Source organism: Olea europaea, chromosome 15 (assembly GCF_002742605.1).
Source record: "Olea europaea var. sylvestris chromosome 15, O_europaea_v1, whole genome shotgun sequence".
NCBI lineage: Eukaryota > Viridiplantae > Streptophyta > Magnoliopsida > Lamiales > Oleaceae > Olea > Olea europaea.
In genome coordinates, this window is record NC_036251.1 from 7,425,966 (window position 1) to 7,448,689 (window position 22,724).

The window sequence follows — 22,724 nt, forward strand, 5'->3', positions numbered from 1 at the left end:
ATGGAGGAGGAGGTGGGGGGGGGTGGGGGGGGGGGGGGGTGGGGTGGATTTTGAGCTGCTATCACTGAATTCTGAAAAAAAAATTTGTCACTGTGGCCACCAATATATGTCAACTGGATCATCTTAAAATATGGTATTAATCTGAGTAAAAACGATAAATAGCTCAAACTAAATATCAAATAGCACTCTGATAGGAATAAATAAATTGATAAATAAAAGAAACTCTTATCCTAGAAGCATAATGAATAGTATAAAATATGAAGAGGATTACAAAGCTTAATTAGATTACACTCCCCTATATGCCTAACAAAAAAGGGTTGGTTCGTGTACTTTATCAATGAAGAAATTAGGGCACTAAGGGAGGGAACGGGAAAAACAATGATACAGCTATCAAATAGCAGCAACATACTTGGAAAGGTAGAATAGAAGAAATTCCACTACCGTGCTACATATAGCCCCGCATCTCATGTTCGCCATCTATATTCTCAGTACTCATCATGACTGAGCCATTTAATCAGTAATCCAGATACTAACAGTAAAAATTGATGTTTCCTCAGAGGAGCTAAAAAGGCTTATGATCATAAGAATCCTAACCATCTCCCGGCAACTTCTGGCTGATAATGCTGGGAAAACCAGTCTCTCCTATGGTAATTTTGACGAAATTTCAGTGTGACAGAAGAAAAGTTTCACCCAAAAACATATTACATATTCTTCAAGGGAATTCGATTGTCCAAACTATAGCGTTCAGAAATTCAATGCTGAAAAAGGACTGAAGACCACCCCATCATTTCACTGCATCAATCATTTTGAAGACATCTATTATCTTTTAACCAAAATAACATTTCCCAAAGATTTTGCCTCACAGTTAAGTTCCATTATCCCTGCCACTTGAAGTTAAGAGTTTTAGTTAAACAGAAAAAGATTTCAAAAATCATTCCCTTCAAGAAGTTCCATTTAGAAAATTAAAGGAATAATCCAGGAATCCAGTCTTATTTTTATTCCATCTTGACAAATAGCAGAAATCACGAGTTATGCAATATTCTTAGCAAAGGGAAAGGAGAACCACAAATTGAGCTTGCAATTTACTTTCAAAAAAAAAAAAAACAAACACGTGTGACAGAAAGGAAAGAATCTAACCTTATCCCCCACACCAGTGAGAATTGTTCCCATCTTCATTCGGCACAGATTAACCCTAAAAGGAAGTCAACTAAGAAAAGTTAAAAACATATTGATCCCCTAAACAGGACATGCTTCAATAGTTCCCGTGAAAACAATAGCTAGAAATAGAAATTAAAGATGGAATTGCAATATATATTACGATATAATAAAAAAAACGTTGCTTAGAATATGTTGCTGATCTCAAATTATGTAACAGTACCCATATTTGTAAATTACAGATGTGTAATTCGCACACAATGTAGAAAGATAAAAGTCTAGCAGACCTATAATTGATCCATTATGGTTTAAACATGATAAAACGAACTGACAAAACCATTCCTGGAAAGTGAAATATTGGTTAGCCGCTAAATGAAATCAACAATCAAGTGAAGGACAAATATGTCTAGATCCATGTCAAATGAAGTCAGCAATCTCACTTTGATTGGTGCAGAAGCAGAAATGTTTCTTAAAACAAGAAAATTTGAGAAACTCGATAGTTTGAAAGTATAATTTCATTCTAATGAATTGATGATCGAAAAAGTGTACAAACCTTTGTTTATATAGGTAAATTAACATCCTAAACCTAAGGATATAAGGAAATTAACAATGCTACCAAAAGAAAAGAAAACGAAAATCTTAAAAGGAAACAAAATCCTAACGTAGAAGCAGCAAAAATCCTACTATTGTAATAAGTGTGTTCTATCTTATTTCTGTTAGGATTGTCCTACATCATTCTACCCCACTCAAAGAAAACTCAACCTCAAGTTTGTTGTCAAGCGATAAAAAGGATGAGAAAAGTCATTTGGCTGATAATATTCAGAGATGTCTACAAAATTTAGGCCCTGTTTGAGCCACATTAATACAAGAATGAGAATAAAAAAATATATCCATTACGGACTCCACACAAGAAATATATTTTCAAATATGGTGGTTCGACGTGATGGATAACGGTCATATTTTTCATTTTAATGAATAAATAATGGGAAACAAACAGAGGCTTAATGTGGATGAGATATTAATATCAGTGGGAACCTCAATTTGTACACATTGTCTCCAATTTTCTTCAATATGCGAAATGGCAAAATCTTCTTATCTTTCAGATTGATATATGTTACCACAGGAAACATGTTCTTTTGCAGGTGTACTATGTCTAAATTTCACTTGTTGCACAATTTTTTCCTAGGATGTTTAATAGTGATAGCCTTGCACTTGGAATTTGAGGCCTCTAAATTCCTAGGTGTACTATGTTACACATTTTCAGCGAACTCTTTGGCTGTCGAACTAACATCACTTTTTTGGCTGAACTACCATCTCGAAGGGTGCTCACTTAGTTAAATGGTTATATGTAGTATGAAAGAAAATTCAATTAATGGGTAAAGTAACCTATTGTTTAGGCTTTATCCCCTCAAACACATAAAATCATGTTACCAAGCGTACGATTAGCCATTTCAGTTTGTCCATATGATGTTGCTATATTTTAAAGAAATGTCAAGCTTCTTCCAAGTGTCCTCCAAAAATGACTTAGGAATTCGACATCCCTATCTAAACAAATAGAACAAGGAATTCCGTGAAGACGAAGAATCACCTGAAAAATAAATGAGTTACGTAAGAGGTATTTGATATCTTCTTGCAAAGAGTTAACTCAACAATCTTGGAGAATTGATCAAATACAACAAAAACCTAATATATCCACGTTGGGTCCGAGGGAATCCAAGAACAAACTTCATAGTCAATTCTTGCTAAATAGTATCTAGAAATTAGAATAGGTAAGTTGTAAAGGCCCGTACTTTTTATTGGCCTTTAGCCCATTGACATATAGGGCAACATTGAACAAATCTATCAACGTCCCATTTAAGTTAAGGCCAAAAGAGACGTTACTATACCAGGCTGATTGTTATATCTCGACCAACATTGCCATCAAGTCCTCCAGAATGTAGTTCTTGAATTAAATATTCTTATGACAAAGAATGGGAAATACAATGTTGGTTGTCTTTGAACAAAAATCTATCTTGAACATGAAAAATCACCAGTAGCGCCCATAGTACTATATTTGTCCCAAAAATCCAGAAAGCATCATTGTCTACATACAACTCCTTTAAGTACGAAAGCCAATAACTTCTGTTCGTCTAATGACAAGTAAGGAAGCACGTCTACTCAATGCATCATCTACTTTATTCTCTTGATCATACAGATACTTATGCTAGATAAAAATGCAGACTTTTGTAGAAACGTAATCCACCTTACATGCATATAGTTCATTAACTTTGAGAACTGATGAACTTCAAATCTTGAAAAAAAAAAAAAAACAAAAAACTCGTTGAACCAAGTAATGTTCCCAATGTTTTAGAGCTCGAACAACCATGTAAAATTCAAGTTCATAAGTAGTCCACTTCTGTTAAGATTCACCTGCCTTTACTAAAATATTCCACTGGTCGTTTCTCTTTGAAAAACATCATCCCGATGCCTTGAAGAAAAGCATTGCACTCTACCTCAAAAACCTTCTCAAATTTTGGTAATATTAAAAATAAAAAGATGCAGTATATAATTTATCTTCAATAAATTGGAAGCTCCTAAATAGTGCTTCGCCCACTAGAAAGTATCTAGGTCATGAAAACTTTGAACTTCTTGTGCCATGCATTATGTTGGTCATTCTCAAATTGCCTTTACTTCGGATATATTAACATGAATTTTATCAGCTCCAACAACAAAATCCTAGAACAATAGATGAATATTTATAAAGCAGCATTTGACATACAACTTTTTAATTCTCAAAGTCATGAGAACTTCTCAGAGGCGCAACAAGTGGTCTTCATCACATTGATGATTGAAAAAGTGCTTAAAACCTTTGTTCACATAGGCAAACTAACCTCCTAATCATAACACTATAAGTAAGTTAAACAATATTACAAAAAGGGAACAAAACTAAAATCCTAGAAAAAAAAAAAATATATATATATATATATATATATATCCTAATTTAAAAGAGACCAAAAATTCTACTGTCATAATAAGTGTCTTCTATCTTATTTCTATTGGGATTGTCCTACACCGTAGGTTTATCAAGAGCCCATTACCACAAATCCAGAAACAGAAGTAAGATCTCATCCTGAGAACGAGCATGTCCAAAATTGTAGCAGCATTATTCCAAATCCATGTATACTACCTTCAGCAGTTACATTTTGTAATAGAAACTTGGAAAATTGAAAGAAAACAGAAAGAATCTGGATTAACATCATTCATGACACTGCTATTTCAGACTTCAAACTCGACACTCCAATTTGACACTCCAATTCTAAGCAAACAAAAATATGTTAATTACCCAACACTTAATAGGTGCATTCACAAAAACCCCCCTTTAAGAAAACAATTTACAATGTAACATATTTATCTGAATCAGAGAAATCAACTAAATCTACTGTATTTCCTTATCAGTTTCCTACTTAATAATCTATTTAGGAACCCATTGACTTGTGCAACTCTTAGAACTACAATTACAGCTTTGTCAACTTTAAGCAGTACAATATTCGAAGAACAAACAATCCTCCCCTGTTTTACATTGACTCCTAGTACAAACATGAAGAATGCAGTAAAGATGGAATCAAAAATGAGCTGTGCTACCTGCACAGTGATGAGGACATCCAGTTTATTTATTTATTTCTAGTCGAACTTTATTTCATTTTGGACCTTATTTCATTTTGGTAGACTTTATTTTGTTATGGATTTTTTATTGGGTGTGTATTGGCCCATGCCCATTCCAATTAGGATTTGGTTTACTATTTAAACTTACTTTTCCATGTAATTTCATTAGTTGATGAATGAATAATTATTTTGGTGGCCTATGGCGCATCCCCCTCCTTCTTCTGCCTTTTTCTATTAAATTCTTCTTCTTTCCCCCCTTAAATCCCTATTCTTTTTGAATCTGCCGTCTTTTTCTATTAATCATCTTATTGGTGCTGCATCAAATTTAGTATCAGAGCCGAACCTTGGGTAATTTCTTTTCTTTAATCCAAAATTTATTCATATTTCCTTCCCAAAATCTGTTGGAACAGCACGAACTAAAAAAATTTTTGATAAAGGCATCAATTTTTTTCTTCTTCAATTTTCAGTCTTAGTTGAAAAAAAAATAGAGTTACTGTTCATCGTGTGTACTGTTCACTGAGAATTTCAGTTTAGTATTTTGGTCAATTTGTTAAATAAAAAAAAAGTTACTGTTCACGGGTACTGTTTGCGCCAAAAAAAAAAAAAAATTCTCATTTTTTGTTTGCTGCTGTTGCTGCTCATAAATAAAAAAAAATTGTGGTGTTGTTCCACAAATCCCAAACCCTAACATTCAAACCCACTTAGCCCTTCAACCCATATATTCTATCTCTATAACCTAGTCCATTCATTTTTTTTTTTTTTTTTTTTAAAACACTTGGGCCATAAGTTTGTGGCCCAAATTACTCCCAAAGTTCACTAACACACAGCCCATCTCTCATCGTCTATTTGGTCAATCCACTCGCTTTTTAGCCCAATAAACACCAAATCCAACCCACTTATCACATATTATTACAACCGACCAACACCATCCAACCCATAAGCGGTCCCAAATTCGCTCGGCCCATAACCCTAGCCCATTATATACAACACTTAACCCAGCCCACATCTACAATACCCAATCAACCCAAGCCCTAAACTCCTCCTTCCCCATTAGTATCCCACAGTCACCACACTTTCCGCGACCACCCTCACTGCCAATCGCCGCAATCCACTGCCACGCCAGTTGTCACCCACCACCCGGAGTTCAATTTTCACTTTATTTTTCACGTCGGTGGACTTCTTCTGAGTTCAGAATGCCAGGGACATTTGTTGAATTGGATTTGGCCTATTATTTGCATTAGGGCAGCTTGTTAAAACTCTTGAGGATTAGTGTTCCATTCAGCGACTCGACTGCTTAGGAGTATTCCATTATAATTTTCTACTGGAGACGTGCCAACTAGGAAATCATAATTGGGCACAGTTCTGATTCTTTGGGTCCTGAAGTACATCGCCATCAGGTTTAAGCTTCCATGGGCACCACCGCTACAACTAAACAACAGGGAGTGCTTAATTTATATTTGTCATTGGTTTACAATATTGCTTCATTTAAAATTGCATTAATTAAATTTTTGTGATGATGTTATTCTAACAATATACCTAAAGTCACGTGACTGAATCCGTTGATTTTGTCAAAACCCTATTTTACCCCACTTATATTACATAATTAGGTTTTGTCTATTATTTGATCCGTGCTTTGTTATTTTACCTAGATCAGCAGTATTAGCTTGCCATATTTGAATTTATTTAACCCTGAAAAAAAAGCTTAGTTTGTTATTTTTCATTTCTTACATATATTGTTCATTGATCTCATCATTGCATGTCATTTAGCTGGTATTAAATTGTATGTAGTTGCGTAGTGGTCGTCTTGTCGTCTCTATTTCCAATACATAAACCATGGATCCATTCCCATTTGATGCACTCACTAGACAATTAGTGCAACTTGCCACTAGCCTATCGACTGTCCAATCAGATATAACTACTACTCGTGAGGAGAGAAAGAACGGACCTAGCTGCTAAGTTGAGCAATTTTAAGCAAACCCCTCGTTTGACTGACACTAATTCTGAAGCGTCTCATAATAGACAATATCATCGTGGACAAAGTGATCAAAAATATTTTCGACATGATCGTAGGAATAGGGATCAGGTTCGTGAGCGAAAACAAGGTCATGGTCATCATGGTACTCATTCTCTTCCTCGTCGTAAGGAGCGTTTCTTTAGAGACATTGACTTAGATACTCCTACTTTTGATGGTTGTTTAGATCATAAAATTTTTACCCAATTGAACACCCTTACACAAAGGAATCGGCTAGTGACTGAGTACATTGCTCAATTTGAAGAATTTCGAGTGACATATCATATCGTTGATGATGAGGCCCTGACTTTAAGTAGGTTTATACAAGGTCTAAGAGATGAACTTAGGCGTGAACTTTTCTTTCGAGGCATCACTACTCTTGATCAAGCTTACTCTTCAACTCGGGACTACGAGTTACTTATTAGTACTCCCTATGAAAAGCGCGACCACCATCGTTCTCCCATGTCATTAGCGCCACCTCAACGTGAGTCTGTCATAGAGCCTTTCCCATCTAGTGTTCCTCCCATTTGGAAAAATAAGTGTAAAGGTTGTGATAGTCCAAGGCCCTCTTCTCCTTATAGAAGGCGTATTGACAACCATTCTTCCGCCTCATTGGCTCCACCTCCTCCTGTTAAGTCACTTCTAGGACCTCTCCCATCTAATGTTCCTCAAATCTTGGAAAATAAGAGTAAAATTTTTGAAACTCCAGAGACTTCTTCTCAACTGCTATGCATCAGCCAAAAGGACTTTGGTCATATCTCTTCCAAATGTCCTAACCGAGCATTAGTCATAGAAGAACGAAAGGATGTAATAGAAGAGTCATTAAAAGATCAAATCTATGAACCTAAATTTGAAGAATGTGATGACTTGAATGATATTGAGGACACTTCCTTATGTAGTATCAGGACTTTTTCTATGAATCTATAAGGGTTGTACCCCTTGTTCTCGATACCCCTTAGTATGTTGTGTGTCATACTCTTTTCCAACCCAAAGGTACGGATGATTTGTGTAATCATGTCCTTTTCGAGGAAAATCTTGAGAATCGGGATTTGATCCTCCCAACAATTCAAATTGCATATAATAATTTTGTGCATCGGTTTATCGGTACAAGTTCCATCTAAGTTATTCATGGTTATAAGTCTAGGAAACCTTTAGACCTTATTCCAATGTCCCCACATACTAGTATGTCTGCGTCAGCTGAGGCATTTGTACGTCATCTTCATGATTTGTATATTGAGATCAATAAACAATTTGAAGCAAGTAATGCATTATATAAACTTCAAGCTGATTTGCATAAGAGAAATTTTGAATTTAATATTGGAGATGTTGTTATATTACAAGTCTGTAGTGCTAGTCCTTGTGAAATTTCAAAGCATGTTGGTTCAAATACATGTGTCATTGATCTTTTATCACATTTTGATCACCATTCTATTTTAACTGTTAAGGACTTTTTGCTTACCAAGGCTATTTTAATCCATCTGGTGATAATTTTCTACCTCCACATGGGAATCCCTACACTGAACCTTTTGCTATGTCTGCTCCAATACCACTTATCACAACACACAAAGATAAAATTGATGTTATTTTAGATTATCAGATTGTGTTGACCAATGATAAAGAGGTTCAGTGCTTTCTTGTTCATTGAGTGGATCAACTTGATTCTGATGGTACATGGGCCCCCGGAAAGAGACTTCAACAGCGTGATCCAAATTCGTTGGAACTTTATAGGAGTCCGTCGAATCTTCCTTTGCCGAGTTTATCTTTGTCAGATCATATTCTGGGGAATAAGTCGTAGCTTTCATTATCAATCATGGAATTTCGATACTTGGTTCGTCGAAAAGATCACCCCCCGTGGCATACCCTGAAGCATTTTGGGTATCAAATTGACTGCAGCCTCCTATGATCTATTAACTCGACAGGGTCGAGTTTTTCTCCCATCCCGGTAGAATTGATGAGTACATCTAGTTTATTTATTTATTTCTAGTCGAACCTTATTTCATTTTGGTAGACTTTATTTTGTTGTGGATTTTTTATTGAGCTTGTATTCGCCCAAGCCCATTCTAATTAGGGTTTGGTTTACTATTTAAACTTATTTTTCCATGTAATTTCATTAGTTGATGAATGAATAATTATTTTGGTGGCTTATGACATATCCCTCTCCTTCTTCTGTTAAATTCTTCTTCTTCCCCCGCCCCCTTAAATCCCGAATCTGTCGTCTTTTTCTATTAATCATCTTATTGGTGCTGCATCACACAGGGCTGTACAAGTGCACACAGACCCCGCATGACAGCCCCTGTGCAGGGAGCTTTTTCAATCAAAAATAGCCACGATATATCCACATTTTTATCCACACTAATGTAACTAAAAAAAATGAGAAAAGAAAGAAATAAATTAGACAGACATAACTAGTAGAAAAAATAATTAACCAGATCTGAAATAAAAATTGCAAATGAAGTATCTGACAAATCTTTACTAAAAGGAAAATAATCAGATAAACATTAGAAAACAAAAACCAGGGCAAAAATTTACCTTGTCAAATGACCTTTCCACTGGAAAATATCTGCAGGACCTTCTTGCAGAGAAAATTTCTGTTGTTCCATAGCCAGCTGCTCCAAATGGACATTCAGTAATCTTTCTGAATAAGCAGATGCATTAGAGAAGGAAGCAGCATCTATCTGGTGTTGCTTCTGATATTGTATTTGCAGTAACTTCAATTTATGAATCACTATGCTCCTTTAAGGGATCAAAAGAAACAAAGTAATCATTTCATTACTCATCACCAGTAATGCATTTAATGAAGCATAGAAATGAAAATAATGAAATAAAAACATGAAATCGCAATTACTTAACAACTCTTTCAGTTACGGTAAATCCTTTTCTTTCTCCTTCTCATGGAGGATAAAAGTTATAATTCAGAGAATAATTGGATATTCCACTACATATGCAAACTTTCAAATGCAATCACACATCAATTTACTTTCAATCATGCTACATGTACGTCATCTTTTACATCATTTTACATTGTGCCAAATGGCAACGTACCATTGGATAGTTTAAAAGAAAATAAGAAAAAATAGTTTTCCTGCCCGCAATTTTTTGAACATAAAGGCAATGTCAACAAGAATGTAAATCAAAGAATGTACACTTAGCATTATTGATTTACTTTTTGTATCAAATACTTCTGCTTTTTGACTTTCAGTAATGAAATAAATAGGTTAGCAAATATTAATGCTTCCATCATCTTGATATATGTTGCTGAATAGTGTTTGCTTTTCTCGTAATTAGAGTTTAAAAAATAAAAATAAAAAACTGTATACAATTACTGGTTTTTTCACCCAATATTGCGCGTGCACACACACACATATATATATATATATATATATATCACTATTAGAATTCGTGTAATCAACTAAATAACATTTTTTCCCAAGATTACACCAACAAAGCATGTGGTATCATGAGTCAAAAAACTTGCAATTGAATTAGATATGTTACCCCACCCCACCCCCAAACCCCCACAATTAGGACTAGATTTTGACGGATTTCAATTCCAAGAGTACTGAAAAACAGAATTTATACTGAAGAATTTACTCAAAATTCAATTATCCTTGGAAAAAAGATCTCTCCGCAAGCATTTAACTTCCCTTGTCATCATTATTCAACGATTCTGCAAAACCCCAGCTAAGTAAGCAAAATATACACCCCAAATGACTGAAAAAAGTTAACTTCAAAGAATTATCAAACATCAGAATGATATATTCTACGTAGTTCAGTTTCAATTAATAGACGTGATAGGGCAACTGCCGAACTTGAGGCTTAAAAATTCTATCTACGCTTAAAATGGTGTTTTAATTAAAACAGAAACAAAAAAATCTCTGTAATTGCTATTTGTGCTCTCAATCTGTTGAAAATTAAGTGGAAGCATGTATATATATATATATATATATATATATATATGAGCGGATCGTGCTCCAAGTTAGAGGAAGTACCATGATTTGCAGACGGCGGAACAGCGAATGAGGTGGACGAGGTCGAGCAATGAAAATATCATACAGAGAACGTCGTGACCGAGAGCGTCGGCGGTGGTAGGTTTGCGCTGCTTCCTCTTCGACGTCGGTTGACGGGAAGCCGACGAACTCCCGGCATCCATGGTGGATCTTCTAGAGTGGAAGAAGTCCTGGCCTACAGTGCAAACTGAAATGGGAAAGAAGGAATTAAAAAATTCGGGACAAACGGGAAATCAAAGGAAATCAGTCCTAGAGTCCTCAAGCTTTACATGTCTGCGTATAGGTCCTTAACTTACATATTCGAGAATATAAGTCCTTTTACAATATAGTGGTTGTTGTGCGTACATTAGCGTGTATGCTCATGCAACCATGCTACTCTACCAGTTCTGCTAGAGCAGCTACTCTCACATTTGAGGGTGGAGGTGGGGTAACAACGACGGAGTTAAACTTTTTGTACCTTGAGTTCAAAAATTAAAATATATATTTTTTAAAAGAATATAACATTAGTGGAAGATCATATTTCTACATAATGGAATAAGATTACATTAACGTTGTTAAAACCCATTTCTAAAATAAAGAAAAAATAAAATGAAATAAGATCGCAATAAGAAATTGGTTCATTTTGACCATACAATTTACATTGTGTAATCCAAAAATAAATAAATCTAACTTCTAATAAAAAGGGGGAAGGAAGGTCTACTATTGATGCAAGAGTAAATTAATTCAATTTTACTATGCATGATGTCATTTTTTATTTTTCATTTTGTTTATGTCAAACAAATGTTCTTCCACACATCTGTTACTAGCATTAAAAAAATAATTATGTCAAACAAATATTCTTCCACACATCATCCCACTAGCATTAAAAAATAACAATAATTTTAATAAATATAAACTGCCATGAGTAATAAAAAAACTCTTCGCAGATGAGTTTTAAAAAAAAAATAAACTCTTCGCACAATGTGGAGAGATGGCAAACCATGTACGGAGTAAAAAATGAAGAAAAAACTCTCCGCATAGTATGGAGAGATGGCAAACCATGTGCGGAGAGATGGCGAATTCTCCGTACAGTGCGAAGTAAAAAAAAAATTTCTCTGCACAGTGCGAAGAGATGGCAAACATCATGGCAAAACTCTCCGCACAGTGCGTAGAAATGACATTCTGTACAAACAGTCCGCATAATCTATACGGACTCTCCGTACAGTGCTGAGTAAAAATCAAAAAATAATCTATTCACATAGTACGGAGAGTTGCCGTACAGCGCGAAGCTAAAAAAAAATCTCCGCACAATGACTGTCACGTGTGTTTCATATTTTTATTAGTGTATGAATTTTACTTTTTTGAAAAAATTTTAAAGCAATATCTAGAAATATTTCCATAATATAAAAAAATAATTGTAAATTATTTTTACAATTGCATAACAGTATTGTGTCATCTAGAAAAAATATACTTGTTTATTTCATACTTGAATAAGAAATATACAATATTATACAAATTATTTTGCTTGTATTTTTTGATAGTGTTGATATAATTGAGTTGAATGTGAAGATTATATTTCTAAATTTTGTATAATTCAATATTGAAAAATTGAAGGTTGAGCACCATATTAATATGCATTTATATTTTGTGCTTCATATATATTTAATATTTATTTTATACTTATGTTGAAAAAATAAAAATCTGAAAATTTATTTGAAATTCGGTTTGGTAAATGAATGTATGGTGTTCTGCATTCTCGGTATTTGTAAGTGCAACAATTTGTAAATTTTTGTAAATATTTCTAAATTTTGTATAATTCAATATTGAAAAATTGAAAAGTAAGCACCATATTAATATACATTTATATTTTGTGCTTCATATATATTTAATATTTATTTTATGCTTATATTGAAAAAATAAAAATCTGAAAATTTATTTGAAATTCGGTTTGGTAAGTGAATATACGGTGTTCTGCATTCTCGGTATTTGTAAGTACAAAAATTTATATATAAAAATACAGTAAACTACAAATACGGTAAGCAGCATATACGGTAAGCTACAAATACGGTAAGATGCAAATATGGTAAGTTGTTTGCAAATACGGTAGGCAGCATATACGGTAAGCTGTATATACGGTAAACTACCTGCAAATACGGTAAACTGCATATATGGATTTATAATTTGTTATAAATGTATTAAATTTATTTACTATTGAATTTTTTAAGTATTAAATGTTGTAATTCAATATTGTTTCATTTTTTATAATTGTATTTTCGAGAATTAAAAAAAAAGGTGGTTATGATATTTCTAATTTTTAAATGTGTTTTTTTGTTGAAGATAAAAATGATTTTTTTATATTATTTGTAAAAAAAATATATTTTAATTTTATTAGTGTAATAAGAATATTTAATATGTATTTTTGTTTTTTGCATTTTGTGAAAATTTTTGTTTATGGTAGGGGTGTAAGCGGTTCGATTTTACCGGTTTTTGATAGATTTTCAAACTAAAACGGTTTGAGAGAAACTCAAACCTAAACCAATCCATTTTGAACGGTTTGAAAAAAACTCAAACCTAAACCTAACGGTTTGGTCCGGTTTTAAACCGCTGGTTTCGCCATATATTTTTTTGCTTGTCTACTTTTATGTCATTAATTCATTAAATTTAATATATATTTATATCTTACTAGTAATAAATCTAAAATAAACTAAGCCCCTGTTTGAACCAAATTTTTGGGACAAAAAAATGAAAATTTGGACCGTTATTCCACAAGTCCAGCCACCTTCGTTGACCTGCTATTTCATATGTGTGACCCAGCCTCCTCTCCAATAGTCAATTTTTTCATTATAATGATATGGAAAATATGGCTCAAACAAAGGCTAAATATATCTACTATAAATTTAAATATCAATTAAATCAAAGTGAAATCACAATAAACTAAAACATAGTTTTTTTTTTCATTTTTGTTAACCTTTTTTAGGCTAATGACAATACAATAACGTTACAATATAAGTCTACTAAACTAGATATAAGATCCAAAAAATATAATAATGTCCAATAATATCTCGTAATCATCATATTTAAAAAAAAGGATACTGATTAAATAAAGAGAATAACCAACCACAATAATAAAGCAATTATTTATAATATCTAAACATAACAATTACACAAGTTAACGTTCACATTCTTATCTTAGTTTGCTTCAAAAAATTATTGATCTGAAACTTTATTTGTGGCAAATATTATCATTGAAGGTCTAGGATCTCTTTGTCTTCGATTTGGTGTAATGGACTTCAATTCAACTTTGAAGATGCGTGAAAAATCTGAAAAAGAAGTGTGTGGTGCCGATGGTTCAAAACTGTGTTGGGTGTAGACTGGAGTTCATCTAAATTTTGAAGAGAAAAAAAGTTTTTGATAGATTATGTTAGTCTTGAAATTATTAAATATATATTAAGATTATTGGATAACAACAACAACAACAACAATAATAATAATATATCTGTATTAGAAAATTAGGAATTGACCAAAATACCCACAAATGTCAAAACTATTGAATTTTACATATTTGGATGAATTTTCAAAAAAATTCATTTTTTCATTTTTTTTATTTTTATATATTTTTTCACCGATCCAGTTTGATTTTAAACTGTAATTAAAATTCTCAAACCTAAACCAAACCATTTTGACCGGTTTGGTTTGGGTCAAAATCATTTCGTTGACCGGATCCACGTGGCACTAAACCGACAGTTTCTAAAATGCGGTTTCAATTCGATTTTGCGATTTTTGCTTGCAGCCCTAGTTTATGGTAATTGACAAATATTCTTCCACACACGTATCATGCCAATAATATTAAGAAAATAATAATGATTTTAGTATATATAAACTCCATGAGACCAAAAAAAAAAAATTCGCACATGAGCAAAAAAAAGACTCCGAAAAGTGCGGAGAGATGACAAACTATTTCTCTGCATAATGTGAAGAGAAAAACAAAAACTCTCGAGACTTTATCTGCAAGTTTCAAGAGGCATTTTCTCAAACAACTTTTGAGTAATGCGTTGAACATTTTAATTTCTGGCCTACAACCTAAAAGTATAATGTCATTGAAATTATATCCGCTTCTAATGTCCAAGAGATGTTATCAAGCAAGTATAAAATATTAAATTTGAGGGGTACACTAGAGCCTCCATTTGTGAAAGGAATGTTATGGTACTATCAATATCCATTTTTTTGCACAACTCACATATTGTTTCATTGTATGAATCACGAGAAAACTCATTTCCAATATCGTAAATATGATTTGCATGCTCAGAAATTGAGCCATGACTGGAATTTAAAGAAGACATAATTGATTTTGAGCCATATTTTTTGACTTTGTTTCGTTGCATATACGAAAAATTTACAATCTTAAAATTTGACTTGTAATTAGGGATTTGAAAACAACTCTCTACACTATGCGAAAAGTTTTTTTCTCTCTGTACTGTGCGGAGATTTTTTTTTACTCCGCACTGTATGAAGAGTTTGCTAACTCTCTGCACATGGTTCAACTCTATCCGCACTGTATGGAGATTTTTTTCTCTCTGCACTTTTTTTACTCCACACATGGTTCAACTCTATCCGCACTGTGTAGAGATGTTTTTTTCTCTCCACACTTTTTTTACTCCACACATGGTTCAACTCTCTCGCACTGTGGAGAGAGTTTTTTTTCTCCCCGTACTGTATGGAGAGTTTTGTCATGGTGCGGACCAACTCTCCGCAATGTGCGAAGAGATTAACTCTCTCCGCACAGTGCAGAGAGTTTTTTTTACTCTCCATATTATGCGGAGAGTTGGTTTGTCATCTTTCAGCACTGTGTAGAGAGGTTTTTTTTTACTCTACACTATGCGAAGAGTTTGCCAACTCTTTGTACATGATTCAACTCTCTCAGCACTTTGCGGAGAGTTTTTCCTCTACGCACTTTTTTTTTAATTTTTTTATTTTTACTACGCACTTGGTTCAATTCTCTTTGCACTGTGCGGAGAGTTTTTTTTTCAATTTTACAATATTGAATTACACAAAATTTAGAAATATAATCTTCACATTCAATTCAATTATATCAACACTATCAAAGAATACAAGCAAAATAGCTTGTATATTTCTTATTCAAACATGAAATATAGAAGCATATTTTTTCTAGATAACATACTGCTATACAATTGTAAAAATAATTTACAATTATTTTCTTATATTATAGAAATATTTTTAAATATTGCTTCAAAATTTTTCCAAAAAAAACTAAAATTCATTTACTAATAAAAATATAATAAATACAAAATTCGTGCAACGCACGTGATAGCGACTAATATATAAATAAAGAGAAACTTATGAGTAAAGAAAAAATGCTTACAAGAACTCTTGAAAAGCATAAATAATAGCGTCGCTTATGAGAATGATAATTGAGAGTCTCTCAAACACTATTGAAGCTACGATCTTATCATTACTATTCTTTGATATGAAAGTGCAAAATCCTCCCTTTGTTATTAGAGATTGAACCAGCCTCACATGAGACAATGTTCTTCGCATTTTCTATGACCTAACTATCAAAATAAAGTGAAAGTTCAGATTGCTAAAAATTATTACACCTATATTCATGCTAAAATCAGTTGTACATAAAGAGGAATTGTAAACCTCGATAGAAACACGGAATAATGGAAAAAATATAGAGAAGAGAGTGAGAATGAGGGAGTTTACTTGCATTTAGTAATGAAAATTGAATGGGTTGAGATTTATGTTAGCTATAATCTGAATAGGAATGGAAAAGGTCAGTCTTCTTTGTAACTCTCTTCAATTATTTACTATCACTAACAGATTAAAATGTTTTAACTCCTACAATCAATATATATATATATATATATGTATGTATGTATGTATGTATGTATTTGTGTGTGTGTGTGTGTGTGTGTGTGTGTGTGTGTACACTTGAAGAATTCAAAGACTAAGAATAATCTCTATAAAATCTAAATACATCAATGAAAAAAGATGCATTATCAAACTCCATTTATGAACTCTCTTTTCAATTGTAAAAACAAGCATGTCAAACAACAATCAAAAGTATCAAGTAAAATGTATTGAATTTAGAAAGTTAAGAGTCTGCAAATAAAATTAAGAATTTTTGTGGGTCACTTGTCCCCACACGACCCATGTGGGGCCGTCCCAATATGTGTCCATATATACACACAGATATACATACACTTATACAATATTGATATTCGCTCTAATAATTTACCTACAATTTGTGTGTACGTGTAGGTTATGGTTGAAGGTGAGAGGTCTGTAATAAGGTGACGTATTGCGTCAGGAAGTGATGATGGCAAGTTTAAATTTTTTTCCCTTTTAATTTTTCGTTCTTTTTGGTTCTTTAATGGTTTGGTTGGGAGAAGGTGACGGAAATGTTCATGCAGGTGGATGGTTGTTAGTGAGGTAACTCGTAGTATTCGTTGTAGGAGGGATAATATGGTGTGATACTAAACTCCTGTTTGTCTACCATTTTTCAAAAACTCTTTTTTCTAAAATTCATTTTTGACCATACGTTCTTACAATAGTATAATTTTCACGTAAAATTTTTTTTTTCCATACTTTTTAACCACACTCTTCAAAAAATCTCTACTCCAAAACTCTTTTTTGTTATTTTGTAATGTGTTTTTATTAAAAAAAAATCAATGTATTTTGTAAAACAAGTGAGAGCTAACATTGTAATTTTGTAAAGTGTTTGGAGTTTGTATAAATAGCTAAATTTGCACTAAATCATGTAATATATCTATATAAGAAAATCTTGAAAAGAAAGAAAAAGTTCTATTCATCTCCTTAAGTTCGTTCATCTCTATTTCCCTATTTTTACTCTTCTATTGTTGGGAGTTTGCGTTGGGCTTTTTCCTGCTTTCATATAGCACAAACCATATTGCATTAGTTTCATAAGTGTTAAATCAATGAAGTATAAATTTTTCCCTAGTTTTATACGTGTGAAACCATAGTTGTAATTCTCGAAGCTATAGTCTCAGCCTAAAGAAGAACAAATGATAAAGAAGGACAGATGTTCTACTGTAAGAAAAATACTTTGTGCATTACAATTGTTTGGCTTTTGTACACAAATTGCAATAAGGGCAGCAAGCTATATATATACATAAACCAAAAAAACTATACTAGGAAGCCTATTAATAGTGAATCAATATACAAGGAATAGCAGCAAATTTATAGCAACCGTGTCCATGATTTGTGGCTGTAGATTGGTTGATTATCCATGATTTTAGAGATGAGATTAACAGTCCATGATTTGCTCCTGTGGATTGGTAGTCTGACCAAGATTATAGGGCTAAGATCAAGGATCCTTTTCACACCCCCGCAAGACGGTGCTTCCATCGGCAACACCGATCTTGGTGCAAAGCTCTTGAAAGCGAGTCTTTGAAATAGCCTTCATCATGAGATCCGCAAGTTGATCACGGGTAGATATATGAGATACATTGAGCAGGCCTTTGTTAACATAGTCCCGAACAAAATGAATATCAATGGCAATATGCTTCATGCGGGAATGTTGAATAGGATTTAAGCTGAGCTGAGTGGCACCAATATTGTCACAATATAATTTTGGTATAGCAGGGAGAGTCACCTGTAGTTCTTGAAAGAGGGAAGTCAGCCATGCTATTTCCGAAGTAGTAGTCACAAGAGCACGATATTCAGCTTCGGTAGAGGAGCGCGCAACAACGCGCTGTTTTCGTGTGCTCCAGGATATAGGATTGTTGCCAAGATAAATGATGTAGGCTGAAGTGGAAGTTCGGTCATCCATATTGCCTGCCCAATCAGCATTGGAGTATGCAATGAGATGAAGACCTTTAGTTTTGCGAAGCTGTAGACCATGATAAAGAGTCGCTTTGAGGTATCGCAATAACCGTTTAGCTGCTGTCCAATGTGTCACCGTTGGTCTATGCATAAATTGAGCAAGGCGAGAAATCGGGAAAGCAATGTCAGGTCTCGTAAGAGATAGATATTGAAGTGAACCAATAATTCGACGATACTCCGTGCAATCAATAGAGGTTGTGCCATCATCCAGGCGGAGAACATCAGAGGTAGACATTGCGGTCAAAATCTCTTTCGCATTGTCAAGGCCTGTTTTAGAGAGTAATTCCCTAATATACTTATGCTGAGATAAAAATATACCGTCTGTGGTGGGGATAACTTCAACACCCAAAAAGAAACTTAATGGGCCAAGATCTTTGAGAGAAAAGGCCTTGCCCAAAGAAGTGACAACCTGCTGGATAAAAGTGCTGGAATTTCCTGTGAGAATGAGATCATCCACATAAATGAGAAAATATGCAGTTAGATCATCCATATGATATATAAATAAGGAGGGTTCGGCTTTAGATTGAGAAAACCCCATTTTTGTGAGACAATCACTTAATGCATGATACCAAGCCCGCGGGGCTTGTTTGAGTCCATAGAGAGAGCGATGAAGCTTGCATATATGATGAGGTGCATTGAGGTCAACAAAACCAGCTGGTTGTGACATGTAAACTTCCTCAGTCAAAGTGCCATGGAGAAATGCATTATTGACATCTAGTTGACGAAGAGGCCAACCCCTAGACACGGCAAGAGTAAGTATCGCGCGGATTGTAGCTGGTTTGACTACAGGAGAAAAAGTTTTTTTATAATCCAAGCCAGGTCGTTGGTGGAACCCTTTAGCCACTAATCTGGCCTTATAACGATCAATATTGCCATCTGGTTTTCGCTTGATGCGATACACCCATTTGAAACCAATGGGATTATGATGAGGAAGTTTCTCGACAAGGGTCCAAGTTCCACGTTTCAATAGGGAAGTGAATTCCTCACTCATAGCCTGGCGCCAAAGAGGATCCTTCATGGCCTATGATACACAAGTGGGCTCAAGAGCAGGTGGCAGTGAATGTTTAGACACTTGGTATATCTGCTTGGGTCGGAAGATATTATTCATGGCTCGTGTAATCATGCCATGAGTACGGACCGGTGTAGCAGGTTCTGATGGGCCAGATGTAGCACTTGGGTTACTATCTAGAGAAGTGGCTAATGTAGTTTGCGAAGGACTCGGATCCAAGGGCTGCTGCTGAGAGTGATGTGAACGAGTTGGGTTTGGGGAGGACTCAACAACAGAATTAGAGGATAGGTTGGGCATATCTATTGGAATAATAGATAGGTGGGGCGAGACCACAGTGGGTGGACTCGTGTGGATAGGCTCAGAATGTGGCTTTAGGCAGAGATAAGGGAATTCATTTTCGTTGAATTGAACATAGAGGGAAAGATAAAGTCGAGATGTTGCTAAATCTAAACACTTATATGCACTTTAAGAGGTAGAGTATCCAAGAAAAATACAGGCACGAGATTTGGAGTCTAGCTTATGACCAGTATAGGGTTTAAGCCAAGGAAAACATAAGCAACCAAATGTCCGTAATTTGAGATAATTTGGTGATGTCCCAAACAAACGTTCAGAAGGTGAACTATATTTTAGGGCTAGGGATCGGAGTCTATTGATGAGGTATACAGCTGTTTCAAAAGCATAAGGCCAATATGTAGTGGGTAAGACAGCTTGCGTAAGGAGGGTCATTCCGGTTTCAACAATATGTCGATGTCGTCTCTCTGAGATGCCATTATGTTGGAGTGGTAAGGTGGCTGATCCCATGATTTAGAAAATATGTCTTTAACTTGATATATTCACCACCATTATCTGAGTAGAAATTTTTAATTGGATGATCAAATTGCTTTTCCAACACAGGTTTTAGGTGAGTGAAAATTTGATAGACATCAAATTTTTGGTGCATGGGAAAAAACCAATAGTAACGAGAATAGTGGTCAATAAAGATTAAAAAATAGCAATATCCATCAGAGGATTGAATTTGTGTGGGACTCCAAACATCGGAAAAAATATATTCAAGAGGATTATGACTTACAATGGAGCTAGTACCAAAAGGTAATTTATGACTTTTATTGAGACGACATGAGGTACAATTATTCGGTGGAACATAATTACGTAAATGAAGCGAAAATTGTTTAATAATGTGAGAAACAATTTTCTGAGCAGGATGAACCAAACGACGATGCCAAGTGTCGGTGGAGGTACGCTCACCCACATTGGCAATAATTGATGACTGTGTTTTGGCTAGAGGCGGAAGAGGATAGACACCATTTTCACAATCACCGCGTAGCAGTATCGCCCCCGTGGTCCGATCCTTCACAAAAAAATAATCAGGATGAAATTCAATTAGTACATTATTGGACTTGGTAAAATGATGCACAGATATAAGATTCTTATGCGTTTCAGGAACACATAAAGTATTGGTAATATGAAATGAACGCGAGGGATAAGAGAGGCCAAGAGAGCCAACATGAGTAACTGATAAACCTTTACCATCACCAATTACTACTTCATCAGTGCCATCATATTCAGAGTGGATGGAGAGGTTAGACAAATCAGATGTGATGTTGTGAGAAGCACCAGAGTCAACCAACCATTTCTTGTCTTTAGCAAGTGATTTACCAACGAAGTTGGCCGCACCAGAGGTTAAGGTAGATAGCTTTGGACAAGATTTAGCAGTGTGGCCAAGAGTATCACAATATTGGCACTTGGGCTTGCGAAAACCATCACGGGATGAGTGGAGTCGGGTCTGACTCGATGAAGTGCCTCGAGTGAAGTTTTTGCGATGGCCACGATAGGTGAAATTGCCACGTGTTGCTGGGTTCGCTGTAACAATCAGCGTATTGGTGGCAGATTCAAGGCGCTTGAGATATGTCTCATGACCAACTAACATGTCGTGCAATTCTTCGAATGTCAAGGAAGTGGTGCGAGTGCGGATAGGAGCAACAATTTCACGATAATCAGGACCTAGTCCATGTAAGACATAGAGTGTAATATCATCATCAGATAGAGGAGTATCAATGAGAGCCAATTCATCCATAATGCATTTGATACTGTGGAGATAGTCAGTAATGGGTTTGTCACCATGTTGCATGAGAGTGAGTGCCTCTTTAAGTTGCATGACGCATGTTCGTGACTTGTTGGCATACAAGCGAGAAAGCTTGTCCCAAGCGTCACGGGAGGTTTTTGCCGAAGCAATAAGAGGAGCAATTTGTTCCGAAACAGAAGCCAAGATGGCATTCAAGAGAAGCTGATCCTGTCTAAACCAGCGAGTATAGGCAGCAACATCATTTGCCGAAGTGGTTTTGGTGGGTACAGCTGGACATGGGAGGGTTCCATCAAGATACCCCATAATACCGTACCCAAAGAGGAGGGAAGAGAAAGTAGCACGCCAGGTTGGGTAGCTGGAGGTGGTGAGGCGCTGTAATTGGCTAGTGTTTATGGAGATTAGATGTTGTTCAAAAGTTTGACCACCAGTGGGGTGAGAGACAACCGGAGAAGTCATGCCGGAAGCGGACGGATCGTACTCGTTAGAGTCAAAACGCTCTGATGCCATAAAGAAGAACAAATGATAAAGAAGGACAGATGTTCTGCTGTAAGAAAAATACTTTGTGTATTACAATTGTTTGGCTTTTGTACACAAATTGCAATGAGGGCAGCAAGCTATATATATACATAAACCAAAAAAACTATACTAGGAAGCCTATTAATAGTGAATCAATATGCAAGGAATAACAGCAAATTTATAGCAACCGTGTACATGATTTGTGGCTGTAGATTGGTTGATTATCCATGATTTTAGAGATGCGATTAACAGTCCATGATTTGCTCCTGTAGATTGGTAGTCTGACCAAGATTATAGGGCTAAGATCAAGGATCCTTTTCACAGCCAACGTATTGATATGATAGCGTTTCAGGTTCAATTCATACATTTGCAGTAGAGATTTGGTAGAAATGATTTTTTTTTCTTTAGAAAAAAAAAAGGGAGGGCTTTTGTAAAAAGGAAGAAGACAAGCTCAAG

The 22,724-nt window shown here is 34.9% G+C and overlaps 1 protein-coding gene across 1 annotated transcript in view; it reads right to left on the minus strand.

The window, feature by feature from the left end:
• Positions 1-11,049, minus strand: part of LOC111410013 (F-box/WD-40 repeat-containing protein At3g52030) — a 19,509-nt gene extending 8,460 nt beyond the window's left edge. The window contains exons 1-3 of the mRNA XM_023040166.1: positions 10,798-11,049; positions 9,338-9,541; positions 1,138-1,192 (exon numbers count right to left, since the gene is read on the minus strand). Coding sequence (XP_022895934.1) covers positions 1,138-1,192; positions 9,338-9,541; positions 10,798-10,958 — 420 coding nt within the window. The 5' untranslated portion in view covers positions 10,959-11,049. The remainder of the gene's footprint in view (positions 1-1,137; positions 1,193-9,337; positions 9,542-10,797) is intronic.
• Positions 11,050-22,724: the final 11,675 nt, after the last annotated feature.